Source organism: Nomascus leucogenys, chromosome 12 (assembly GCF_006542625.1).
Source record: "Nomascus leucogenys isolate Asia chromosome 12, Asia_NLE_v1, whole genome shotgun sequence".
NCBI lineage: Eukaryota > Metazoa > Chordata > Mammalia > Primates > Hylobatidae > Nomascus > Nomascus leucogenys.
In genome coordinates, this window is record NC_044392.1 from 41346194 (window position 1) to 41374136 (window position 27943).

General features: G+C 50.3%; 1 protein-coding gene across 1 annotated transcript; it reads right to left on the reverse strand.

Annotated features, from left to right (window-relative positions):
* ATP1A2 (ATPase Na+/K+ transporting subunit alpha 2) lies at window positions 1-27910 on the reverse strand. Its single transcript, XM_003258693.4, has 23 exons — window positions 27773-27910; window positions 22467-22571; window positions 22226-22285; window positions 20053-20256; window positions 19415-19528; window positions 19041-19175; window positions 18218-18335; window positions 15651-15919; window positions 14620-14818; window positions 14385-14494; window positions 14073-14207; window positions 13195-13384; window positions 12889-13064; window positions 8939-9075; window positions 8263-8413; window positions 7956-8124; window positions 7565-7719; window positions 7188-7311; window positions 6843-6988; window positions 6527-6657; window positions 3845-3946; window positions 3602-3693; window positions 1-2301 (listed from the first exon to the last, which is right to left on the reverse strand). The coding sequence occupies exons 1-23, from the start codon at window positions 27782-27784 to the stop codon at window positions 2273-2275; spliced, it is 3063 nt and encodes a 1020-aa protein (XP_003258741.1). The 5' UTR covers window positions 27785-27910; the 3' UTR covers window positions 1-2272.
* Between the last annotated feature and the right edge of the window lie 33 nt (window positions 27911-27943).

The window sequence follows — 27943 nt, forward strand, 5'->3', positions numbered from 1 at the left end:
TTTTTTTCATAAAGAAATGCAACTTTATTATTTTCAAGTACATAGGTAGTACCTCAAACTAATGTCTTACAAAAGGTCACCAGTAAAGATCCTGTAGATGTTTCTTTAACAAATACATAAAGATTGATGATAATTAGCCCATGCACTCGCTGCTTCTAAAAGGATATTTCTAAAGTGCCTGAAAAGTATTGTTTTCGGTAGACTAAACATGCCACCTCTAGCAATATTGTTGGTGCTCTTAATTTACTAAACAAATGCCATTTTTATTGATTGTGCAAAGATAAACTTTTGTCCACAGTTAGTAATCTCCAATTAATCGGATCCAAATTAATATGGTCTCCCACTTAGATTCCCAGGCCCAAGGCAATGACTCCCTTACTTCCAGGTGCTTCTGATAAAGCAAAATTCCAGTGCAATGAAATGACAGCCTTTGGGAGGCGGTTTATCGGTCTGACCCAATGCTTGTCTTTTGTGCTTCCTTCCTGTCTGCCTTAGGTCTTCCATTTTCCTCAGATGTCTCTCTCACTTGCATGACCTATCTAGGTCTCTCTCTACAGGACATTCCCAGTGAACTTCTAAGCCAGGCTTAGAGAATGGGCAAAGCTGCCTGCAGAGCAAAAGTGTTAGATAGGGAGTAAGGGAAAGAAAGCTATCACCTGTAGGAACCTGAAACCAACTTTCCAGCCCAGGGAAAGTGGGCACAATGATCGTCGGTTTGAAGGGCATTTGCCTGGAGGGAACAGCCCTGCCACCTAAGACGTCAAAAGCAAATTTTTTTTTTTTTTTTTTTGAGATGGAGTCTCACCCTTTCACCCAGGCTGGAGTGCAATGGCGCGATCTCAGCTCACTGCAATCTCCGCCTCACAGGTTCAAGCAATTCTCCTGCCTCAGCCTCCTGAGTAGCTGAGATTACAAGCGTGTGCCACCACACCTGGCTAATTTTTTGTATTTTTAGTAGAGACAGGGTTTCACCATGTTGGCCAGGCTGGCCTCGAACTGCTGACCTCATGATCCACCTGCCTCGGCCTCCCAAAGTACTGGGATTACAGGCATGAGCCACCGCACCCAGCAAAAGCAAATCTCTTAGTATTTTTCCTCTTGTCCAACGGTTCTGACCATGTTCATGACCTAAGCTTGTCCTTGGAAGCATACATGTCCCTGGGAGACAGGAAGGTTCTGGGAACTTCTCCATCCTGATTCTAGCCAATGGCCAGGGAATTCCTTTTCCAGGGTTGGCTTGGCAGTGCCGGGGAATGATGCAGGTTCATCGGGATGGGCATGAAAAGAAAGGGAATGGAAGGGATTGGGAAAGAACTTGTGGCCATCCCTCTCAGAACAGCATGCAGCTCTGAGGACTTAGTATTACAGAAGGTGAGCTGTTATGAAGTACATGAGTGACATCTGGACCTTGTGGACTAAGAGGACCCCTAACCAAGGGTCAGCAGGGAACTCTGTGGCACACAAGTGTGGCATTTCTGGAAGTTCTTGATTGCCTTCTGGTACTGCCTCTGCTGCGACCTTGATGAGATCTGAGTTTGTTCTGCTGGTGGGGTATTCTAAAAGGCGGGACATAGAGCTGGAGTCCACGACATCTATCTGGAGACTCACGTCAAATGTCCTGTCATTGGCACTACCTCGCTTCCTTTGTTGTTTCCTTCCTCCAGCCAGCCCTACCCCCATCTCCCACCTGTCTGCCCAGCTCTCCCTGCAGGTCCCTTACTAGCCTCGACTGGAAGACAAGTCAGCCTTTTCCAGCCTCAGGCTCTTGCACTTACCCGCAGAACCTTTTGTGATTGCAAGGTCTGAAGGGGAAGCCAGGGAAAGAGTCCTGCAGGAAGCTAACGGGGGTGGAAGTGGGAAATGGAGTGATGCCGGGGTGATCTGAGAGGGCTTCCTTCTGGTTTAGATGGGTTCCTGCTTTTGGATGCTGATCTATTACAGTAGGAAGTGGGGTTGAAGGGATGGGAGTGGGGAGGGTGGGGTAACCCTTAATTCCTCAGAAAAAATAGACAACATAGTGGAGTGGGATGGAAAAGGATCTGGTGGCGGAGACTCTAACACATAGTGTCTAATCTGATTGTTCACAGTTAGGTCCATGGGGTCATCACCCCAATTTATATACCCCACAACTTAGCCTGCTGAGTTGCCTCATTATCTCTCCCCAAATGTTGCCACCCAATGCCACCCATAATTTCCATCCCTCTCCATCACCATCCCCACAACACCTCCAGAGCTCCCCATCTTTCCATGCCTGGTTCTTCTTCCAATGGGGTCAGTAGTAGGTCTCCTTCTCCACCCAGCCTGTTAGAGAGATTGGGAGTGGAGATTGCAGCATGAGCTTAAAAGGAGGCAAGAGATCAATTTCCTAGGGGCTTGGGTCGCTGAGGCCAGGTGGAAGGAGAAGCCTGGTGAAGGGCACTGAGGGAAGTGGCTTAGGAAGGTGAAAGGAGGCCGGGTGCAGTGGCTCATGCCTGTAATCCCGGCACACTGGGAGGCTGAAGCAGGCAGAGATTGAGACTCCTGGCTAACACAGGGAAACCCTGTCTGTATTAAAAATACAAAAAATTAGTCGGGCGTGGTGGCATGCGCCTGCAATCCCAGCTGCTCTGGAGGCTGAGGCAAGAGAATTGCTTGAACCCGGGAGGCGGAGGTTGCAGTGAGCTGAGATGGTGCCACTGCACTGCACTCCTGGCTGGGTGACAGAGTGAGACTCTGTCTCAAAAAAAAAAAAAAAAAGGAATGTGAAAGGGAGGAGAAGGAGGTCCAGTGAGCTGGGGCCATAGGTTAAAGGAAGGGAGGGTGAACCTGCCTTTAGGGGAGACTTGTATTTAGCACAGTGGAGGCTGGGGCAGAATAGGTCGGGGGTGAAAATGCAAACGCTCGCAGGGCCTCTTCCGGTAACGAATGAGAGTCTAAGGGAGCAGCTGTCCATTATTGCTGTGCAGAGATGTGGACATGGGATTAACAGCTCTTCTGATCTTTAGGAGAAGTCGAATTCAGATTTTATGTGAAAGACCCTAAATTTTCTATATCGGACCAATTAATCCCCCCTCCTCCCCACACACACACAAAATATGGGACAGGTCAACCAAACAGTATTCCTGGACAGTATTTGGTTTGTAAGCCATCATATTTTAACCTCTACTAAGTGATAAAAAAAAAATGCTTGTAGGAAAACCAATAACTTGTCGGTTGATGCGTGGTGATCAGGAGGCCTGGGTTCTAGTACCAGTCCTGCTATTCTTTGTTTTACGACCCTGAACAGATTCACCTCTGAGCCTCCTCTATCTGTAAAATATGGATGTGGGACTAGGTGACCTGGAAAGGCCCTTCTAATTCTGATGTTCTGTGGTTTCAGGTGGAAGGTGGAGGGCCTCGGAGACCAAGTGTGAGTTAGGCGGGACTTAGAATCTGATGGGAAGAGGGCAGAGACAACAGGTTCGAAAGAGTCAGGGCACCTGGGACCTGGGACCCCAGGACCTGAGGGTGTTGAGGAACAGGAGCAGGAACCAGTAGTGGGAGTGGAGTCTGCGTGTGGTCCTGGAGGGAGGAGCTGGTGGTGGGGCTTGCACTTTGCTGGAGGGGATGTAGAGGGGCTTACCACCAGGATACCGCCGCAGGATGAGCTTTCGGACCTCATCATAGATGAAGATGAGGAGGCTGTAGGGGAAGGCGCAGAACCACCAGGTGACTCTGAAAGCAATGGAGGAGAGTGTCAGGAGCATCAGAGGTTGGCTTGGTGGCCATCACATAAAGGAGCATTCAAATCGATCAGAACTTGGATCCTGGAGGGGGCTGAAGGCCCCCCGTATGACTACTCAGGTCCCCCGAAAGAGACACTCACTTGAGTGGGTACATGCGGAGGGCTACACCCATGCCTGGGCAGTAAGAGAGAAAGGCAGCCAAAGCCGTCTCCTCCAGGAGCCCAAAAATCAGGATCTTGTTCCTGAAAGGCAAAGAAAGGAGGGTGGCAGGTGAAGGGGGATCAAGGAGGCAGAGATCCTGGGATACCCCTGGGGTGCAAGGGAAAGAGGAGAGAGAATTCTAAATGACATAGTCGCATGTCTTCTTCCAACAGCCTCTTCTCATGCTTTATGTAACCAAAGGAAGATGTTATTTGTTTTTCTGCTTACTGAGTTTACCTCCGAATGTTGTCTATTGCACGTATATTCATTCATTAAATAATTGTTTCTAGGTGCTGGGTGACGTGTTCTGTACGGTGGTCAACATGGGGCCTGTCTCATGATCTTGTTATTGCTCCAGGCACAGGGCCCGTGAAAGTGTCGTCTCCCCAGCAAGATGCTTGAAGGCTCCTTCAGTGCAGGGCCCATGTATGTCTTCTACCATCTCAGCATCTCCCACAGTTCCTGGTGGTGGTTTCATCATAGATATTTAATTCAGAGAATGTAAAGGGGATCACTGCATAATAAGTGGTTAATATATGTTCACTTTATCAGAATTGAAAAGCAGGATAGAATAAGGAGGCTCTGAGGGCAGTTTCTGCAGTCAGACAGGTGGCATCTGTTCCCAGTTCTGCCATTGACTAGCATTGGGTTGCAGGCAATGTTGAATTTCTCTGAGCCTCACGTTCCTTCTCTATCAAATGGAGATTTTACCTTTTTATCATAGGGTGGTTGGGAAAATTAAGGGAGATAACATGTGAAAAGCTCTGAAACATGGAAAATGTTCAGTCACATTATTACTCCACTTTTTTTTTTTTTTTTTTTTTGAGATAGAGTCTCACTCTGTTGCCCAGGCTGGACGATCACAGCTCACTGTAACTTCCACCTCCTGGGCTCAAGTGATCCTCTTGCCTCAGCCTCTCCAGTAGCTGGAATTACAGGTGTTTGCCACCACGCCCTGCTAATTTTTATATTTTTTGTAGAGATAGAGTTTCACCATGTGTCCAGGCTAGTACCAAACTCTTGGGCTCAAGTGATTCTCCTGTCTCAGCCTCCCAAAGTGCTGGGATTACAGGTGTGAACCACTGTTCCCGGCTACTCCATCTTTTGTATCTTGCACAAGGTACCTCTTTTTGGTTCAAGCCAGTGATTTCCAAATTTTCACTCACTAAGGACCTCCTTATTTTCTTCTGTAAAGCCACATTTAATTGTTTGTCTCTCAAGCTACATTTGTGAATAAGTATTGAATACATTTCCCCATTTAAAATTAATTAGAACTATCCATGGCTTCCAAACAGAACTGTGAATCAGCATCCGATCACCACTTCATGATATGTGCTCTTGGCTTTTGCATAAGGATGACACATTAGTAAGCCTGGTTGCCTTCTCATAGGTGAGTGCTTTATTTTCATAAAGCTTTTCAAAATAAGGCAGATAGCATCTCTGAGGATCCCCAGTGGCCCAGGGACCTAAGGTGAGGCATGTTGAGGTATTAGTACTCTTCCTCTGTACCCAGCCCGACTTTCATTTGCCATTTTTCCCATTTGCCTCTAAGATGGGCTGGATGTAGCCACTGTGGCCATGTTCCCACCTTCCTGTGTCGTCCCTGCAGTGCAAAGCAAGTCCCAGGCCCCAGAACTATACCCAATTTCTTAGACTCTCTGCTCCTTGTTCTCTTCAAATTGCATTTTTTTCCCATTAGTATTTTTAGCTTCCTGGAATCTCCTTGCTTCATATTACCTTTATTTATCTAACAGGCTTTTCACTTTATTCTCCCTTGGATCTTAAGTGTTATTAACTTCACTTTGGCATCTTCTCCCCACCCTCCCCAGCCCCAAACTAAGAAACTCTGACAAGCTCAATGCGAGGAATTGTTGCCATTGTTTATGGTAGGAGAAAATAAAAGGAACCAGCATGAAACCTTCAGTGCTCAACCACCACCCATACTAGAATCACAGTCATTACTGAGTTCCAAACAGTGCCAGATGGTGCGAGCGCAGAAATGTTGGGTAGTAGCCAGGGCTGGGTTTTAGAGACAGATCTGGTGAACACTTACCATCTTGGTGACCTTGGGCACATCATTTAACCTGTTTGGGGCCTCTTATCCATGAAACGTAAACAGTAATACCCACCTCATAGAGCTATCGTGAGGCTAAACAATGTGTTAGGCAGTTAGCACAGTGCCTGGCACGTTGTAACTCACACTGCAAGAAGTACTGAACCTGACCCTCGGCAGCATGTGGCCTCCAGAATCACAGTGCAAGAGCTATAAACTAGGCTGCCTGCAGAAGGCCAGGGGAGAGGTGGGCACAGAAGACACTGGATTTAGGGCTGGGCAAAGGATAGGAGCAGGTGGCACTCAAGTAGGAGATGGGGGAAAGAAGGGAGGGAGAGAGGGAGAGAAGGAAGGTGGAGAGAGACGATAACAAAATGCAAAATTAGGAGCCTGAAGCATGGCTTCTCTCTTCTGTATGAAACCTATCTATGGATATACAGATGGAAGATTAAAATCTGATGCCCTCCTTACAGCTCTGGGCCAGGGCTGAGTTGGAAGCTTGGCCTGTGTGGGTTGGTGAGTGTGCCCAGAGCCTGGGTGGGTAGGTGCTGTGGGGGTGGGCACTCACTTCATGCCCTGCTGGAAGACTGAGTTGCGGCGGGTCTTGCAGATGATTAGGTCAGCCCACTGCACCACCACGATGCTGGCAAAGAATGCCGTGTGGCACGTGAACTCCACCACCTTCCGCTGCTCATAGGTCTGGAGGGAGGGTGGGCAGAGACAGATGAGAGTGTCGGAGGAAAGGGTAGGACCAGAAGGTAGCACGGTTTCTCCTGATCCACCCCTAGCCCCAGTCCCAGTTGGCCACCACTGGCCACTCCTGCCAGGCATTCAGCTCCCCATACTTTCACACATGTGCACTGTGTTTACACAGCACCACTCACCCACTCCTGTCCGTAGCTGTCCTCCAGATCATTCATGGTCCGGTCATCCCAGTCGAGGCGGATTCCCAGTAGCCGTGATGGCAGGAAACCGTTCTCTGCCAGGATCACAAAGTAGGTGAAGAAGCCACCCAGTGCCTGGATCATCCCTGTGGGTAGAGGGCCAAAGGCAGGGGCCAGGTCAGAGCAGGAAGCAGAAGAGGCACAGCCCCTCAGGGCCAGAGATGGAGGTCCCTGACCCTTGGGTAGCTGGCCCCTGTCCTGGAATGTTGCTTGGGGCTCATTCCTCTGAAAGCTGGGAAAAGAACCCTATTGGGGTTCCCTCCTGAGGCCCAGGGCTTGGCGCACCGATCTGTCCATAGGCCATGCTGATGAGCCTCTCATTCACCAGCTTGTCTGTCTGGGAGTTTCGCGGCTGCCGCTTCATGATATCACTCTCAGCTGCCTCATAGGCCAAGGAGATGGCAGGGACCTGTGTGGGGTAGGAAATGGGGCAGGGAGGGCATTTGAAGGGATGTAGGAGATGACAGGAGCAATTGATCTTCGACAGTGACGATCTTTGATGCAGTTAAAAAAGCGTGTATTCAGACCCCATTGTCTTCCAGGCCTGTGCCTGTCTCCTGCAACCCCCACAGCTGGGGCCACTGCCCCAGTGCACCTCTCTTCCCTGCCACTGTGCCATCACGATTGCCTTGCCTGTCCCCTCCTCCACCTCCTGCACTCACCATATCTGTGCCCAGGTCAATGCAAAGGATGGTCACAGTGCCCAGAGGTAGGGGGATGTTGGCAATGATGAACAGCAGGAAGGGGGTGATCTCGGGGATGTTGCTGGTCAGGGTGTAGGCGATGGATTTCTTCAAGTTGTCAAAGATCAGGCGGCCTGTGGGGAGATTCTGAGGGCATCAGGGAGGTCAGAGGGACTCTTCCCCACCCCCAGCCCCTGAAGCATGGCTGCCTGTCTTCCCGAGAGAGGAAGATTTTGTGTTCAAGGGAAGCTAAAGCGGGCTGGGCTGCCTAGAGTTGTGGAATGATTCTTCAACTGGGGTAAAGGGACAGGGAACAGAAGTGCTGGCTTCAGTATCCTGTGAACCATCCCAGCCCATGCAGCCTCCTCACCCTCCTCCACCCCTGTGACGATGGAGGCAAAGTTGTCGTCCAGCAGGATCATGTCGGCTGCCTGCTTAGAGACGTCAGAGCCAGAGATGCCCATGGCAATGCCAATGTCAGCCTTCTTCAGTGCAGGGGAGTCGTTCACCCCGTCACCCGTCACGGCCACAATGGCTCCCTGGAGGGAAGACGGCCACACTTGAGGACGAAACCCCTGCCCAAGCCTGGCTCCTCGCCCCTCACTCCATGCTTGTCTTGGCCCTGTCCCTGCCTCCTCAGTCCCTGCCTGTCATCTGCCTCCCATGGCTGTGCTCACCTGCCTCTGACATCCCTCCACAATGATGAGCTTCTGCTGGGGAGACGTTCGAGCAAAGACGATCTCTGTGTGGTTCTTGAGGATCTCATCGAGCTGCTCCGATGTCATGTCCTTCAGGTCAGAGCCATGCACCACGCACGCCTTGGCTTCTCTGGAGGGTGGGTGGGAGCAGAGACAGCTGACCCCTGGCACCTGTACCAGCCCCTCCTGCCCCCTGCCTCTCCTCACCACCGTGGCCTGCAGGCTCCCTGCTGAGGCTGCTTCCCCTGTTGCTTCAGTTCTCCTCTCCTCAGTACTCACTTCCCCCATTTCTCTTTGAGGATGTGACTCTAAATCCTCACCATGGGATCGTCACAGTTGTAAGCGCAGTTTGCTAGGCCCTGGGCTAGTTTCTTTACTCACATCCCACTCCTACAGCAATGGAGATGGCATCCTAATTTTGTGGTGAGAAAATGGAGGCTCAGGAAGGGAATGTGACATCTCCAAGGTTACACGGGTATTCGGTGGCACAGCCTGGATACAAGCTCAGGGCTGAGGAACCAGTCACAATAGTGTCAGAGGTAAGGCCTATAAAGGTCCCAGAGATGCTGTCCAAATACCCCCAGGGGACACCCAAGCCTTCTGTGCAAGAGGACGTGTTGACTGGGGGGGCAGGGGCTTCCTGCAGAGGCCTCACCTGGGGTTGACTTGACTCATGGGAATGTTGAGCCGGGCTGCAATGTCCTCCACAGTCTCGTTACCCTCTGATATGATGCCCACGCCTTTGGCAATGGCCTTGGCTGTGATAGGGTGATCCCCGGTTACCATGATCACCTAGTGGGAAGGAGAGGAGACAAAAGGAAAGTAGTATTAAGGGTTTAACCCCCTCCTATCCCTCTCCCAAAGTAAGAGAAAGCTAGATAGTGAGATGTCTGGGGCTGGCAGATCCCAGCCGAAATAATGGCGTGTGTGTGGGGGGGGGCGGGGGGGCTGGGGTGGGGTGTGTGTGTGTGTGTGTGGGGTGTGTGTGTGTATGTGTGTGTGGGGTGTGTGTGTGTGGGGATGGGGATTGTGTGTGTGTGAGGGGGTGGGGATTGTGTGTGTGTGTGGGGTGTGTGTGTGTGGGATGTGTGTGTGTGGGGGGTGGGGATTGTGTGTGTCTATGTGTGTGTGTGGGATGTGTGTATATGTGAGGTGGGTGGGGATTTGTGTGTGTGTGTGTGTGTGTGTGTGAATTTGAGTGGGTGGGTGAGGAGGAAAGATAATGGCAAGTTGAGTTATGTTCAGAGAGTTAGAGAGAGATAGTTTGCTTAAGTGCAGGAAAGTATCCATAACAGAGTAACAAGTTCATGAGGATCCCCTGGAAGAGAAGCCTCAAATCTTTAGGATTATTTAGGAGATTATTTTAGGATTTTGGATTTCATGGGATTCAAGGCAGTCAGAGCTGGAAGGACCCTTTAACAACTCCTTTATTTTACACATGAGGAAACCAAGACTTAGAGAGGGGCTACAATTTGCTCAAATGCACAGGGGCCTGGAAATAGGACACGAGGTTCTTAGTGTCAAATATTGATCACTGCAGCAATGTAATGCACAGAACAGGAATAAGATGGAGACAACACTCCTGCCTCCACCACCTTGAGCATCTGCCTCTGACATCCTCCCTGGTGAGCACGTTGGTCCCTACCTTCACCATAATGTTCATTGCTATTGTTGCAGAGTGAATGGAGTTGGGATGGGGAGGGTGGCTGGCATCTGACGGACCAAGAGGCTATGAGGTGAGCAGAGTTGGGTTAGGATAGCATTTGCAGGTGTGGGCTTGTGGGGCAAGTCCTATGGATACTGAAAATGAAGCCTCCATGGTCCCCACTGCCTTATCTTCCACTCCCACCACTTCACTGAAACTGCCACCCAAAGGCCACATGGGCCTCTCAACTGAAAAATGAAAAGTGTCTTTGCCGTCCTCATCCTACTTGACCCCTCTGAGGCATTTGGCACCGTTGACCTCTTCTCCTTGAAACCCTGCCCTCCCATGGCTTCCACATACTCCTCCATTCCTGTTTTCCCTCCACTCCTCTGCATGCTCTTTCCCAGCCTCTCAGGGCAGCAGCCTGGTAGGATGGAAGAAGCAGTGGCTTTGGAGGTGAATGAGGGGCTCAAGTTTAAACATCGACCTTCTCCAGCTACAGCACCTTAGGCAAGTCAAGCACTGTGGTCTCAGCACAATGCAGAGATGATTCCTGCCTTTCCAGGTGGTCATGAAGATCAAATGGTATTGGGTCCTACCACCCTCTCCCCTCCTCACTGGTTCCTCTTGTGCCTAAATGTTGGTTTGGCACAGGGTTTCATTCTCCTCCCTTCACTTGACCTGTCTGCTCTTCCTGGGCAATGTAATAAAACATACTATAAGCCTTTAGTTTGCACCCTTGTGCTAATGAGATTCAAATCTCCAGTCCTGACCATCTTTCATGAGCTCTAAACCATACTCCAATGTTCACTGGAACATCTGTCTGTTCTGGGTTATCTTATAGACTCTTCAAGCTTAAAGTCAACATTGAACTCCTTTTCTCTACTCCCGCCACCCTACCAAGCCTCCTACTGCTCCCTACCTTAGATGTTGTCCTCTCTAATCATTCTGTCCCCTTCTCTCCTGTATCTTCCTCACCTTCCATATCCAGTTTGGTCACCAAGTTCTCAAAACATTTCTCAAACATGGCTATTCCTCTCCACTCCCTTTGTTTCTGCCCTAGTTCAGTTCAGGTCATCATTCCTTACCTGAACTACAGCAATGGCCTCTTAACCTGTCTCTCTGTGACTCCAGTTCTTCCCCAAATCCAGTCCTTCTTCAACCCAGGTAGTCTCCTAAAAGCTCAACTTCCCCTGTGACACTGGTGGCTCTCTGTGGCCTGCAGGAGAAAGCCCAAGTCTGGCATTTAAGCCAAGTCCTTCCAACTGGCTCTGACTCAATGTTCCAGTCTCAACCCCCAGTGCTCCTTGCCACCTCTCCCCTGCCAACCCCTACACATGCCCTGTACAGTCTAGCCACGCCAGGGTACGCACCGTTCTCTGATCTTGACATGACTTCCTCTCCCTCGCTGCCTTGCAGAATACTCTTTGACCTCCAAAGCCCAGCTCAAATATCACTCCCTTTGTCAAACATCGTCCAGTTCTCTGAGGCAGAATTAATATTTCCCTGAGCTGACTTCCCATAGAGGTCCTCTGCCCGGGCCTCCGTGATGGTTCTGATCACAGAGGAGGGACCTGGCCAAGCAGCAGGAGCTCAGGCTTTCCGGTCAAGCAGACCATGCTTCATAGTCCGAGTCCATCGCTTACTGGCAGTTTTATTTTGGGAAAAAGACTTACCCACTCGCAGTTTCCATTTGTTTTACTTTTTTTTTTTTTTTTTTTTTGACATGGAGTCTTGCTCTTGTCGCCTAGGCTGGAGTCCAGTGGCCTAATCTCAGCTCACTGCAACCTCTGCCTCCCAGGTTCAAGCGATTCTCCTGCCTCAGCCTCCCAAGGAGCTGGTATTACAGGCACCTGCCACCACATGTGGCTAATTTTTGTATTTTTTTTTTTTTTAGTAGAGATGGGGTTTCACCATGTTGGCCAGGCTGGTCTCAGACTCCTTACCTCAGGTAATCCACCAGCCCTGGACCCCCCAAAGTGCTGGGATTACAGGCAGGAGCCACTGTGCCCAGCCTTGTTTTACTTTTAACAGGGATAATGATGCCTGCCTTGGAGACAGAGTGGTTATGGGGTTCAGAAACCACATATACCCACTGCGCCAAGTCTCCTGGTATGATAGTTAAGAAATAGCAGACTGCCTTGGTTCAAGTACTGGCTCTATGACTTACACTAGCTGTGTGGCCTTGGCATGTTACTTTGTGCCTCAGTTTCCCTCTCTGTAAAAAAGCAAAAATACTAGTGCTTATTCACAGGGTTGTTGTGTAGATTAAATGAAATCATACAGGTTTAGTGCTTAGAATAGTGCCTGATTTATATGTGCCCTCCCTGGCACAGCTCATTGTCCCATCTGGATGTGTCATGTGACACAAATTGTTTATTATGTATGAGGCACTGTGCAAGGTGCTAGAGTTTGCACCTTGCACAGTGTCTGAAACACAGTAAACAATAAATATTTGTTGAATGAAGAACAAACATAGCACAGAGGAGGGAGTGGTCAGTGAGAAGCAACCATAGTTGAACAAGAGAACCTTGAGTGGGAGGCATTCTGTGAGGTTATGGGCTGAGCCACTAGGAGCATACAAGAGCCTGTTAATCCCATCCTAAGTTGACAGAGAGGGTGGGCAGTAGTTGGGAAGGGTAGGACAACTAGGTCTCCAAGATAGGAGTGCCAGATTTTGCTTCAAATCAGAATGGAAGGATGCACATGCAGATGGGACAATGAGCTGTGCCAGGGAGGGAGAGGAGGGGCGTGGGACACTGGCCTCTCTGAGCAGAAGGGATGAGCGTGAGTGCTCCAAGGCAGGGGTGGGCCTTTCCTTGCAGATGGACAGCTTCTTCTCCGAGTCAGTGGGAAGGAGGCTACCGTGGCCTGGGCCTTTCCAGGGCAGCAGCCACTGCAGCTCCTTGACCTCTGACATGAGGGAGGCTAGGATGGAGGGGAGGAAGGGAGGCCAGTACCTTGATGCCTGCGCTTCGGCACTTGCCCACAGCATCTGGCACAGCAGCCCGGGGAGGGTCAATCATAGACATGAGCCCCACAAAGCAAAGCTTCTCCGTGGGAAAGTTCACCTCATCCGTATCGAACTTGAAGCCCCGAGGAAACTTTCCAGATGGCAGATTCAGTTGACAGAATCCTGAAGGGGGACAGAAGGGAGCAGTGAGATCCGCAGAGTGGCTTCCTAGACACCCCCACAGTCCCTCACCCCAGGGATGCCGCAGAAGCTTGGGAATCCCCTTCTGGGCCTCCTGTTTCTGGCCTCTCACCCAGCACACGCTCCCCAAGTCCCCCCAGCTCCATGTAGGCATTTTGAAAGGCATCTTGCATCTCCTTGTCAAGTGGGATCTCCTTGCCCTGCACCAGGATGGTGGAGCACCGGTCCAGAATGCGCTCTGGGGCCCCCTTCATCACCAGCACGTGGCTCTGGGGGCTGTCTTCTCGCTCGTGGATGGACAGCTGGAGAGACAACAGGCAGTTACAGAGAGGGCCATACTTGTCTTGGTAGCGCGGCATAGAGCAGCAGCTGGTAAGGAAACCACCTTAGAAAAGTAGCCCCAACCCATCAAAGATTGTCAGCAAAGAGAATCGCCTTGTGCAGGGGGGTGTCTATACCTCACAGTTCCAACACTTGTAACCTGAGAGCCACCTCCGTAGGACAGTCATTCATTCAACAAATATTTATTGAGGTCAGGTTAAGACAGGCACTATGCTAGGGGCACAGTGGGCATCCCCACCACCACCTGGCCTCATGGGGCTTTACCTCTATGGATAATAAGGAATGCTGAGATTGCATTCTTGGCATTTAACAGGTGCCTAAAGGCTAAGGGGCACCATAAAGGAATTACAGAATTATGGTTTCACTGACTGGGGTAGAAGAGTTGGAAGGCTAGGCCAGAGGGTGCGGAGCTATGGGAAGAAGAGTTGAGAGAGTGAGATTGTAGTAAGGGCTGGAGTAAGGTTTGGGAGCTGGGGCTAGTTGCAATCAGACATGCAGTCATATGAGCTGTCCTGGGGGGCTTAGTAGGGGGAGGGAATGTGACCCTCAGACACCCCCACTCTTCCTAGTGATGATTCCCCTTGGCTTTGTCCACCCTCACCCATTTATATTCCTCTCTCTTCCTCTGTCCTGGCAACCCAAGCAGACCTGGTACTTGTTGGTCGAGTTGAAAGGAATCTCTGCCACCTTGGGGTTTCTGTCTCTCATCTTCCTCACTGAGCCACAGGAGAGCTCGATGCACTTGAGCAGAGCTGACTCAGAGGCGTCACCAGCTGTGTCCCGCTGCCAGAAGAGACAAGAATTCAGTGTCAGCATGGGAGGGAAGGAAGTGGAGGATCAGGTGAAGGGGGCACTGAAATCCCCAGGGCAGCCACATCATGTGAGAAGGAAATCTGGGGCCAGCAAGAGGCCTTTGGAGACACCCCCAAAACATACCTGTTGTGTGTCCTGACCCCCTACCTTAGACACGGAGATGTTCTCCTGTCCTGCCTTGAATACGGCGCGGTTGCAGAGACCAGCAATTCGAGACAGGGCCGTCCACGTAGGGGATCGTTTGTCAAAAGTGGCCCCTGGGAGGAAATGAGGGAGAACCAGGAGCGTGGCTCCCTTTAGAGCCTTTATCTCACCCACCCTACCATGCCACTGCCCTCAGCATCCTCTAATCCTATCCACCCCCTCTGGAGCACCCAATCACCAGACTGATCTTCGGTGGTGTCAGCCTCATGGATTTGGTTGTCAAACCACATGTGGGCGACGGTCATGCGGTTCTGGGTGAGGGTGCCCGTCTTGTCCGAGCAGATGGTGGACGTGGAGCCCAGCGTCTCCACCGCCTCCAGGTTCTTCACCAGGCAGTTCTTCCGTGCCATGCGCTTGGCTGTCAGGGTCAGGCACACCTGGTAGAGAAAGAGGAGAATAAAAAAGTTTAAGGCTGGAGCCGGAGATGGCCATAACCTTACCCTAGACCGTGGCTCCATTCCTCCTCCCCTGATTCTACTCCACTAACTTGAATGGGTAAGACTTAGCTGTAAAGAATGAATGTTCAATTTTAGATGTGTTGAGATCATGAGTATCTTTTAAGATGAAATGCCCATTAGGGGGTTTAAGACATTTGACTAGAGCTCCAGAGAGGGCCAGAGCAGAGCTGAGCATAAGGATGTCTGAGTCATCAACACAGAAGGGACAGTGGAAACTGGGAGGAGATTGGCTCTTGCTCAGGGTGTAAGAAGAACAGAGAGCTGAGGCCTGAGAATCAGTGTAGGGGGAGCAGGAAGGGACAGAGGAGAGGCGAACCAGGACAGCGACACATCACAGCAATCGACAAAAGACAGAATGCTAGGAGGGTGGACAGCAGTATCTGTTTCAGCAGCAGAGTTAGGGAGGAGAGCTGAGAAAAGGTCAATGGATTTGCTAGTTAGTGACCGGTGGCCTTTGAGACAGCCTCTACAGGAGACTTGGCCGGAATGAGACCCAGACTGCTGGCAGATCATGAGAAAAGGCAACTGTGACAAGCTCCAAAAGAGAAATTGAGTGCCTAAGAATAGCCCCACCTGAGGTTTCTCAACTCACACCCTAAGCCATGTATTAAGTGATCTCTGAGTATCGCATCTAATATGTGACTCTAGGGGGAAAAAAGTACTGAGAAGCCACAAGCAACTGTGCCTCTATCACTTTGAGGAAAGAGTAGTGAGACCCTCCCCTGGTGGCACCTCAGCCTGACCCACTCACAGTGACAGTGGCCAGAAGTCCCTCGGGCACGTTGGCCACAATGATGCCGATGAGGAAGATGACTGCCTCCAGCCAGCTGTAGCCCAGGATGAGGGAGAGCACGAAGAAGGAGACCCCCAGGAATACAGCGACCCCTGTGATCAGCTGGATGAAGTGTTCAATCTCCATTGCTATGGGCGTCCGCCCAACCTCCAGGCCTGAGGCGAGAGTAGCTATGCGGCCCATCACCGTCCGGTCGCCTGTGGCAATCACAATGCCCCTGGCAGTGCCTGCAACATGGTGGGACATCAGGTTGGGTGCTTTGTGGCTCCCAGGGACTGCAGTCCTATCCTATTTCCTGAGCAAGGGAAACCATCACAGGATAGGTGAGCTAAAGCCACAGATCTGGAGGCCACATTCAGTAGATTGTCCCCACTTGGCCTTCCTTTCCCTGGATAGATTGCCAATCCCAGAATCAATACAACAGCAAATTATTTTCTCTTGTACTCCAGCCTGGGGAGAAGCTTGCAAATAATCTCAAAGGTCAAATAGAGGAGATTCAATAAATAAAAATTGCCTGTGGCATTTTGGTAAAATCATTCCCAACTTGATACCATCCAAAAGTATATTATGAACACAAAGTAAAGCACTCATTATGGATTTTCCATTCAGTCTTAAGATTTTCTTTGTCAACATTAGGCATGAATCTCTATAGAGGAAGCCAGGCAATTGCTAACCCTTATGTGACATTACAGGGGTCTTCCAGGAAGGAAGGGTGGCGTATTGAAAAAAGCATGCACATTGGAGCCAGCCAAATTTGGGTTTGAATCCTTATTTGAATTCCTATCTCAGTGCTGTTTTAATATTTAGATGAGCTCATGCTCTAATATACTTAGGCCAGTGCCTGGAACATGGCGGGTGCTCAACAAATATCTCATTTATTTCCTTTCCTCTTTTCAAAGCAAATTGCAGAGTAAGCAAAAGGAATATATTACTAGGCATTTTTGAATAAATCAATTGTGAGAAATGCAAATTCCAAAATCTCAGTACATTAAAAATTTAGGAAATTTGGCCAGGCTCGGTGGCTCCTGCCTGTAATCCCAGCACTTTGGGAGGCTGAGGCAGGAGGATCACTTGAGCCCAGGAGTTTGAGGCCAGCCTGTGTAACATAGTGAGACCCCATCTCTAATATACATATATATATATTAGCTGGGCATGGTATCACACGCCTGTAGTCCCAACTACTCTGGAGGCTGAGGTGGGAGATCGCTTGAGCCTGGGAGGTCAAGGCTGCAGTGAGCTGTGATTGCACCATTGCACTGCAGTCTGGGTGACAAAGCAAGATCCTGTCTCAAAAGCAAAACAAAAAACAAACTTAGGAAATGTAATGTGTGGTGATTTTTATTTGTACAGTTGGCCCTCCATATTCACAGATTCCACATTCATAGATTCAACCAACCTCAGATTGAAAATATTTGGAGCTAAATAAAAATAACAGTACAACAATAAAAATAATACAAATTTAAAAACAAAACAGTATAAAAATTACATTGCACTTGGTATTATAAGTAATCTAGAGATGATTTAAAGTATATGGGAGGATGTGTACAGGTTATATGCAAATATTATGCGATTTCATATCAGGGCCTTGAGCATCCTTAGATTTTGGTAACCAAGGGGGTCCTGAAACCAATCCCTTGTGGATTCCAAGCAGTGGAATTCCAACTTGTGGAAGAAGGAAAAAAAATCCTCAGAGAAACATAATACACTGAGGAGAAATGAGTAATGGATAGGGGAAGTGTGGATTGGGATATGAGGCCTCCTTTGCCCTATTTTCAGAGGCCATTGGTCTAGTGAGGCCTCTTTCTGTCTCTTCCCTCCTACTCCTTCTCTGATTCAGCCCTGACTCTGCTCACTGGCTTGACCACAGAGGGCACAAGTTTCAGTTGTGCTTGGACCACTGCCATTAAGTGATGGCAGCTCTGGGAGTTCTTATTGACCTTTGTTTATCTCTAGAACCCAGAAGAGGGAAGGGGCAAACTGGGTAGTCTGTGCATGGTGAAACATGCCTTTTGGTGTAACAAAGGTTTAGAAGCAGCCTGAAGTAGGGCCCAAGTGTTCACCTGGCCGGAATGCCTTCCTGGCCCTCCCACACCCTGGGGCCCTGGCCAAAGCAAAGATTAGCAAAGGAGGCAGCCAGGCCCAGAACCACAAGGAATAGAAGCATCAATCAAATCCAAAGACTCCTAAGAATCCAGGTTGGTTCTGAGCATATGTGCATCTGTGTGTGCGCATGTGTAAGGGGTTCTTAACCCAATACCTGAAAGCTTTGGAATCCACTCAGTCTTGGGGTGGACAGAACAGAGATCTCCCTGGGGAAGGGAGATACATTTCCCGTGGAGTCAGGCTGCCCCCAGTCAGTACCCTGCTCTCTGGAGGGTGTTTCCATAATATTCAGGGCCCCCTGACCCCTCAATTGCCCCACCAATGGCAGAGCTTTTGCCAGGTAAGTACTACCAGGGCCCTTCATCCTGACCATGGACTCAGGATTCAGACTCTTTCCTACAGGGGGCAGGCTGGCTTCTCACCTTCAACACAGTTGGTGGAGAAGAAACAGATATTGCGGGTCTCCAGGGGGTTCTCATGGGTGAACTCGGGGGAGCGAGTCTGGGGCTCCGACTCTCCTGTTAAGGATGAGTTATCCACCTGAGGAGGAAGGAGTGCGTAGTCATCAGACTGGCAGAGCCACTTGTATGCACACAGCTGTCTCCTGAACCACCTCCAACCACACTCAATCTTCATGACACGAGGAACAAAGTCACACTTGCCCTCATCACATATTTATGGCATTACTCATCTATTTCCCCTGCCCTGGTTTGGAATTCTGACTCCTCCTGACTTCTTATGTGACCTTGGGTTACTTGCTTAACCAACAGAGCCTCCATGTACTCAACTGTAAAATGGTGAATGTAAACAGAATCTCTGCCTTGCACAACCACAGGTGGGGACACTAACATTGTAGTTTGTGAAAATGCACCACCTGGGGTCATTCAGGATGCAACGTGTGTGGCCGCATGCAGCAGCCCCGTGTGATTACACCACTCTTTCAGAATTACATCAGATAGCTAATCGAACATATATAAAGCAGCTGACACATAATTGGTACTCAATACATGATTGCTAAAAAGTGGACAACAAAGAAATACCTGGGGCATAGAGTATTCGTAACACACAGATGCAAGGAGTCACTGCAAAAGCACCCACACTGAGAGAAGGTTTAGCAGGGGCATAGGCGTGGTGTTGACATTTGGACCTGGGTCTCTCCACCTTTAAACCTCACTGGGCCCCTCTTAGCTCTGCACACAGCCTGCTCCTTAGACTCAACTGCTTGCTCCAGTATGACCTCCTCACCTTACAGCCATGAGAAGAGATGATCCGGAGGTCAGCAGGGACGCGGTCTCCACCCTTCACCTCCACCAGGTCTCCTACCACCACTTCCTCTGCGTTGATCTGTATCTTCTCTCCCTCCCGGATCACAAGGGCTTGCTGTGGGGAGCCACAGGCAGAGCATGAAATGCTTGCCTCTGCCCCTTCCTTCTTCTCCTGCTGGTCTCCCACCCCGCCAAGCAGAAGGAGAAGCCCCATGAAAAATTAGCTGCTGGCATGGAAAGCTGGAGGATCTTTTCTGTCCATCTCCATCTTAGAGCACAGGAGTTGACAGAGGATGAGCTGGACTCTTGCCAAAACCTTACACCCTAGCCCAGAGCCCAGCCCTGCCGTCTTACCTGAGGTACCATGTTCTTGAAGGAATCCATGATCTTGGAGCTCTTGGCCTCCTGGTAGTAGGAGAAGCAGCCAGTGACAATGACCACAGCTGCCAGCACCACACCCAGATATAGCTGGTAAGGAGAAAGAATTTCAGGGACCTGATCTTTCCCCCAACCCTAAAGGGGCAGCTGTCACTTGGGATGAGCAGGCAGTGCCATCAAAGATGACAGCCCAGACCTTTGTCTGTGACTGAGAGTGATGATGGTAGGGGAAAGCCCTTCTCACTAACCTCCCCCTTGATCTGCCAACCTCAAGCCTGTTAAGACTAGAAATGGGAGGGAAAGTCTTAGGAAGTTCCCAGGGTTAGGACTTTGCTAGGGGATGAAGACCCAGGCATGCAGACAGGCTCGCTTAAGCGGGGAGGAACAGGGAGAGATTGTTTCATTAATTAATGAGTATGTGAGTGTGTATGCGCTGTTGGGGGGAGTGCTTTATAGATATGTATAGAAGCCTCACCCCTTTCCAGCCTAAGATGCAGGGGCGTCTGTAGGACTGTGATGTGAGGGCCTTGTTCCCTGCCCACCGCCCACTGTGTTGGGGGTTCAGGGTTGGAGGACAGTCACAGGCTGTTCCCGGGTCAGGCGTGTGGGCTCACATTGTCGTTGGATGGTTCATCCTCCATGGCAGCCTGGATGCCGTAGGCCAGGAAGCAGAGGATGGCCCCAATCCACAGGAGGATGGAGAACCCCCCGAAAAGCTGACGGCAGAACTTGACCCACTCAGGGGTTGTGGGAGGTGGTGTGAGGGCGTTGGGCCCATCTCGAGCCAGAATGTCCTGAGCCCGCTGGTTGGTGAGGCCCTGAGGGAGCAAGGAGAGGCATAGGGGCATGCATCTGGAGCCAACCCAGCCCGTCACCATGCCCATCCCTTCAGCTCCCGGGCATGGGAAGAATGCCCAGGTGGAAAGTCCCACCTGGTTGGAAGGGGTGGGGGACCATCAGGAGAGACCACATGGAGGAGGTGGCATTTGTGATGCAACTTGGAGGGCTTGAGGGCTGAGAAGGGTTTGACTGGGCTCCACCCCTAATTATATTGGATTGAAACAACACCTATGGTTAGGGCCATAACATCTCCCCTGGAGGCAGTCTGGATAAGCTCCCTGGAAAGACACCTTAACTGTTTTTTCCCCCATCTCTCTTCCTTCAGATTCTTTTATCAAGGATTCTAGGAGAGTCCTAGATTGTTTTTTTTTAAGAGATGGGTTCTTGCTATGTTGCCCAGGCTGGAGTGCAGTGGTGCAATTATAGCTCACTGCATCCTTGAACCCTGGGCTAAAGCAATCCTTCCACCTCAGCCTCCCAAGTAGCTGAGACTACAGGTGGGCACCTCCACACCCTGCTCAAGTCCTACATTATTGACCATCAGTGTCACACAACTTTGGCAATCACCTGTCGCTTTCCACAGAAAGCCTTGCCTGGCCCTATTCCCTCAGCCCCAGGCTGGTTCAGATGCTTCTTTCTGGTTCCCCATGGTGTTCTATAGTTGATTCTAGAGCTGCACTCACCATATTGCATTGGAATCCTATGATTGCATTTTTTCTGCTACTAGACTTTGAGCTCCTTTAAAGCAGGGACCATTTCTTTTTTTTTTCATTCATTCATTCATTCATTCATTCATTTAATAAATGTATATCCAGTGCCAGGCACAATTGTCACTCTGTGGATGCAGAGTTGGACAAGACCAACAAAGTCCCTGCCCTTGAGGAGCTTATGATCTGGAGAGGTGACACACAATAAACAAATACATATTAGTGCCAGATAGTGAAAAGTGTTACCAAGGAAAATAAAGTAAGGTAAAGGAATAGGGGCATAGAATTTTAGAAAAAGCAGTCAGGGAAGGCCCATAAAGGAGATATATACCCACTAAATATTTGTCTGTTTGTTTGTTTCAAGATGGAGTCTCACTCTATCGCCCAGTCTGGAGCACAGTGGTATGATCTCAGCTCACTGAAACCTCCGTCTTCTGGGTTCAAGCAGTTCTCCTGCTTCAGCCTCCCGAGTAGCTGGGATTACAAGTGCCCATCACTGTGCCCAGCTAATTTTTGTATTTTTAGTGGAGATGGGGTTTTGCCATGTTGCCCAGGCTGGTCTCAAACTGCTGACCTCAAGTGATCTGCCTGCCTTGGCCTCCCAAAGTGATAGAATTATAGGCATGAGCCACCACACCCAGCATTTTCTGATTAATGATTTTTAAGCAAATTTTTAATTGAAGGGCTTAGCAATTGACTGTACCAGTTACTGTTCACATGACCTTGGGAAGTTACTCTCCCTCTCTGCGTCTCCTTTGTTTAATAAACAGGTCTGCAATGCCTATCTCAAAGGGTTGTTGTAAAGATTAGAGAAATGTATGTAACGCATCTATCACAATGTCACATATGTAGCAGGGGCCCAGCAAATCACGTAACCACAGGAGTGGGCTGTCAGCCCATGTGTGTCAGCTGTCAGGTCTGTGGAAGGCTGTGTGCAACTGAAGTTGCTTGGGGTATAGGGAAGGGCCCTGCCTGGAGGCCCTCTGGGGCCTAGGTCATAGGGAGTCCTGGCTTCTAGAGTATACAGGGAGAGAGCTTTGGGCTAGGATGCAGGGGATCCGAATTCTAGTTCTGGCTGTGCCACCAACTAGCCGCATGTCCTTGGGCCAGTCCTTGTTTCCGGGCCTCAGTTTCCTCATCTGTAAAGAAGGCTGGATTACAGTTTTAAGGCTCCTGCCACCTTGATGCTGCATGGTTTTCTTGCCTCTTTTGTTCCTTCCCTAGAAGCCCCTCCACTCACCTTGGACAGGTCCACTTGGTATTTGCGGCCCAGCTCATCCAAGGACAGCTTGTGGTCATCCTGGGGAAGCGAGGGTGAGTTACTTTGGGGAGGAGGTATCTAAGATGCATATGAGGGCACTGCAGGGCACAGGGGTGAGTTGAGCAGCATGGGGGACACGGAGTTTCTCTGAGCGCAATGGGCTGCAGGGACAGCTCTCCCAGCATGGGGCCCCTCCTCCACGGCCCAGCAGTTCCCTCACCATTGCCACCTCCTTCTTCAGCTCATCCAGTTCCTTCTCCTTCTGTTTCTTCTTGCCGCCCCCATTCTCTGCCGTGGTGGCGGCAGGTGAGTACTCACGGCCAGCCTGAGGGAGGAAGGGAGAGCTGGAGAGTCAGGGAAGAGAGGGGCTGGAGCCTCCATTCCCACCACTCAACCAGGGAGCCCAGGCAGTGGGGGTGGTGGGTTCAAAAGCAGCAGCTGCCTTGGGGGAGATAGCGGGGATGGAGGGTGAGGGACCCTAGGCCCTCAGTTTGTAGACTATTGGCAGAACCAGGGGCTCCCATGTGAGTTTCAGAGAAGGGTGAGGGGCTCAGGACTGAAAAGCACCACTTGAGCGGTTTAATGCTTGGGCTTCTGCTAAGATTTTGTTTGTTGAAAGGACCCTGCTGCTAAATACAAAACAAAACAAAAATTTTGAAAACCTGTATCCTACACTATTTGGGAAAATTCTGGAAGGGAGTGGACAGGGTTTTGTGAGGGGTTGTTGAGGGAGTAGAACCACTCTGTAGGAATGTCTTAGCCCAACACCATGGCAATTTTACTTAGAGAGGGGTAGAAATACTCAGGAACTTGGGGGAGTAAGAGTCCTTGGGGAGCCAGGGGGTTAGGCAGGAACGTGTCCAGAGGAGAGCCAGGTCTGGTGGTGGAATGGTAGGGATGGAAAGAGCAGGCCTGATGGACTGAGAGGAGGCAGTAGCTGGAGAGTCAGGGCATGTCCAGGAAGTGGAGACATGGGGTGTGCTGGGAGCCTTCTCCATCCTGCTGGGCAGGCCTGCCTGTTACTAGACGGGAGGCAACTCACAGGACTGGACCCCCAAAGCACAATTGGGTAACATGGGAACTGAGCCCCATTTGTCCCAAAACATAAGAAATTGTATCTGAGAGTAAATCTAAAACCACAATTTATATAGCTTTTAAGTCTAGACATTCCTGGGTCATCTGGTGAATCAGACGGACTTTTTTTTTTTTCTTGAGGCAGGGTCTCACTCTGTCATCCAGGATAGAACGCAGTGTGCAATTTCAGCTCACTGCACCCTCCACTTCTAGGGCTCAAGCAATCCTCCCACCTCAGCCTCTCAAGTAGCTGGGGCCACAAGCATGCATCACCATGCTCAGCTAATTTAAAACGATTTTCTTTCTTTCTTTCTTTCTTTCTTTCTTTCTTTCTTTCTTTCTTTCTTTCTTTCTTTCTTTCTCTTTCTTTCTTTCTTCCTTTCTTTCTTTCTTTCTTTCTTTCTTTCTTTCTTTCTTTCTCTTTCTTTCTTTTCTTTCTTTCTTCTTTCTTTCTTTCTTTCTTTCTTTCTTTCTTTCTTTCTTTCTTTCTTTCTTTTCTTTCTTTCTTTATATATAAGGTCTCACTATATTGCCTGGGCTCAAGTGATCCTCCCACCTTGGCCTCCCAGAATGCTGGGATTATAGGTGTGAGCCACTGCGCCTGACCAGATGGACATTTTAATTGCAGCCTTATGAGGCTCCTGATTTCCCTTCCACTCCAGGGCCTGTGGGCTCACCACCAGCAGCCTTCCAGGGTCTCACAGGGAACTTCTTGGGGAGAGGATGGGAAATCTTTCCTTCTAAGAGAGGGCCCTCTTGGGGTGATAGAATAGGATAGAGGCTGAGGAAGGCCTGGGTAGCCATGAAACGTTCCCAAAAAGATACCTTCTTACTTCCTCTTCTGCCCCAGTCTTCTTTCCGCCCACTTCCCTCAGGGAATAGAGTCCTTTTCATAGAGGGGCTGCTCAGTTTCCACCTGGTGCCTGTTTCTCCACTGGATTCTGCAAAGTCTGCACTAGGCTTTCAGGAATTAGCTTTCCCACACTATGATGTAATTTTTGTTTCCCATAAAGAGTGGATACCTGGGTAGGATCCACAGCCAAGGTGTTTGCCTTTTTTTTTTTTTTTTCAGGATAATGCAGTTTTGGGGGTTTTGTTTGCTTTTTAAAAAATACACTTTTTTTGGAGCAGTTTTTTGGTTCACAGCAAAATTGAGTGGGAAGTAGAGAAAGTTCTCATATATCTCCTGCCCCCACACATGCACAGCCTCACCCACTATCAACACCCTGCATCAGAGTGGCACATTTGCCGCAATCATGAACCTGCATTGATACATCTTTATCATCCAAAGCCCATAGTTTGGGTTTGAGTTCACTCTTGGTGTACATTCTATGGGTTTGGACAAATGTATAGTGATATGTATCCACCATTGTGGTATCGTATGGAATAGCTTCACTGCCCTAAGTCTTTTGTGCTCCAGGGTAATGCCTTTTTTACTTATCAGAGTCAGGAGCAATCCCAGAAGTATGGCAGCTGCCTTGTTCGTAAGAGGTCACCAATTCAGCATCTTGAGAGGTAGAAGTCTGACCAGTACAATCAGAAGCAAGGATAGGGGTGGGGGATGCAAGGAGGATTCAACACTGTTGTTCCCAACATACCAATGATTTAAAAAGATATGAGCTTTTGGAGGCTGTGTTGCTCAGAAGTGCTCTTCTCAGAAAATGTGACCAGTAAAATCGTGGGTTTGTCTCCATCTGAAGCATCTATGAATCTGGTATAAGTTTGGCCTCCTAAAGGCAGATCTTCTTGGGGAGACCGAGCAGCCCAATGGAAGGGGTGGGGAAAGGCTTGTGAGTGGTTCTACCTCTGCCTTTCTTGGGTGACCTAAGAGGATTCATTTAATTGAGTGGATTGAAGTGCTTTAGATTCACTAACTGTCTGTGGTGGGACAGAGCTGAGAAAAGGATGAAATGCAATCAAAGGACCAGAGGCAAGAGATCAGGCTGGCTGAGCTTCAGTGTGACCCTCAGGAACTTCAGGGACAGAAGGGGACCCGGGCATACACAGAGGAGCAGGGCTGGGTCTGCAGGCAGAAGAGCAGGGTGTGGAGGAATTTCTGTATATTCAGATGTGAAATAAATTTCATAAAATTGGAATAAAATGCATGCTTTTTAAAAACTTGCTGGTCCATGCACTTTGGCATGCTGGATTGTGGCTGAGCTAAGCAGCTCCATGCAGTGCCTCCTTTTCCCAAGCTCCTGCCCTGCTCTCCGGCAGGCTTAGAGCTTGAGACACACTGCCCTTCCCCCTCCTCCTGTCCTGGCAAAGATCTCAGGCTCTGCAGCCAGGAGCCTGCAGAGATTTGGGGCCAGCGGCTGCCCAGGCAAGAAAGAAAGAGAGGAAGCAAGGACCCCCCCAACCTCCCTCCGCTCCTCCCTCCCCCAACCACAAGTCCCCCTCTCTGGGTCTTGAATGCTGAAGGAGAACAGAGAGTCCTTTTTGAGAAAGCCAGAGGCTGGGACAGAGTGGGGGCAGCTGGGAATCCGCCAACGCTCCCCGCATCTCAGCCTCTCCGTGGCAGCTGGAGCAGGCTGGGCTCCCTCCCACCAGTGTCGTCCCTTCCCCCAGCTCCCACGCTGCCCTTCACAGCCACTGGGTAATGGGGGGACAGTTAAGCCTGCCTCTGCAGTGGAGATGCAGGGGAGAAGGGATTGGAGGAAAAATCATTCCTAGAACAGGTTGTGGGTAACAGATGCCTTCCCTCTTCAGGGGTCGTTGATAGGTTGAACTCCAAGCTCCAGGCCCTAAATACCCCCACCTCACCCAGCCTCTTAGTTTAAACAGCCCAGATCTGCTCCTCATCTTCCTATTGCATCACCCACAGCAACTGAGGATGGTGATTAAGGGGAGTTTGGGGGGGCTAGGGGAAAAAGACAGACTGGAAAAGCCAAGATCTCATCACTTCCCAAGCAAGACCTCCTGAGCTGGGTCTACCTTGCTCTAAGATGGAGCAGGGTAAGGTGCTACCTCCCCTCCTTCTCTCTTCACTTGGATGGGGGAAATGGAGGGCTTATCTGATCCTTTAACCCCTGCCTCTTCTCAGAGGTCCTGCATCTCAGCTGGGGATGCCCTTTCCACGGGGAGCCAGAGATGTCAAGATGCAGCTGAAGGTCCCAAGACAGTATAACTTCCTGCAGCTATGACCTCTTCCTCCGTGAAGCCCATACCTCACAGCTCCTAAGGGCAGGCTCACAGACTCTCAAGCACCCCCACACAGTGACATTTATGCTTGTGCAGGCTTGAAGGCTTGTACATTTACAAATTTGCCTGCTGAGACACAAACACAGGTACTCATCCATGAGTAACTGCAGGACTCCCCGCCTATGGAGAACACGTGGTCAAGGACACACACTCACACACACACAGACACAGACACAGACACACAGCTACATGCATGCACTCCAATTTTATTTACGGCTCCGACCCTAGCTCAGGAACCCTGGTGTCCAGGCTCACGATTTCCCAGCTGCTCAACTCAGTGCAATAACGTGTCCTTGCCTGACTCCCCCTGGGCCCAGAAACACCCACGGCTCCCCCTAGGCACAGTCTTCCTCACACCGTCCCGTTCCGCAGCATGCCCTTTCCCTCTGTGTCCTCTTTTGCCAGTATTCCACAAAAGGAAAGCAGCCAGGCACAGCATGTAAAAGGACTGGGCCACTCTTCTCCATATGGGAATTTCATTTCCAAGAATTCAAAGCCCTCTCCCTGCCCGCCCCATTGTGGTTGTTAATCTTCCTCTTGGTGTAGCCATTGCTGCAGAATGCCATGGACGGGTGGACTGGGGGGGTCACTGTCACCAGCCTCCGGGAAAGTCCTCAAAGCCCATGGCTTGGAACCCACGGGCAGTGCTGCTCGGGACATCCGGAGGGGTGCTGGGGTGGGGGCTGGGGCATCGCTCTTCCTCCCCACACTCCACCCAGCTGTCCTTGGCACTCAGGGCCCCTGGAGCTGGTGTCCGGAACTGCTTGGTGACTCTGGGAGCCGGATGCTCTACTGCCCCTCTCTAACCTCAAAATGGACCCCCAGCTCTCAGGCTAGGACTCCCAGAGGAATGGATATTTTCAGGAGGTGGCAAAGACAGGAGGACTCGCAGTGCCAAACATCTTTTCAGCTGGGAGGCCGGGAAATGCAGTGAGAGGAGGGACTGCTGCAGGGAAGGGCTAGAGATGTGGGAGTGGGGTGGAGGGAGAGATGGAGGGGACGTGTATGGTGGGCTGTGGGTCTAACTGTGGGCAGGGGCCGGGGCGGGCAAAGGAGAGGAGAGCACTGGGGTATGTGACCGCCGTGGGATCTGTACACGCATTGGTAGTTTGGAGACTGTTAGTTTCAAGTTCCAAGTATCCCACTCAGCTTCTCTATCCCTCTCCTTCCACATCCCATTCCCACTGCATCCTTCCTCGGCAGCCTCCCTCACCCTCTAGAGTGCGACCCCTGCTCTTTAGGGATACTCACCCCACGGCCCATCTTGGGGCAGAGTGGCCGAGGGACCTTAGCGGGAGAGGTCACCAGGAGGATCCCAAGCCCACACCAGCCCGTCTGGGACAGTCGGAGACCCTGGCAGACAGAGACAGCCAAAGCAACAGGGTAGCTTTAAATAGGTCCTTCTCCCCCTCTCCCCCGCCT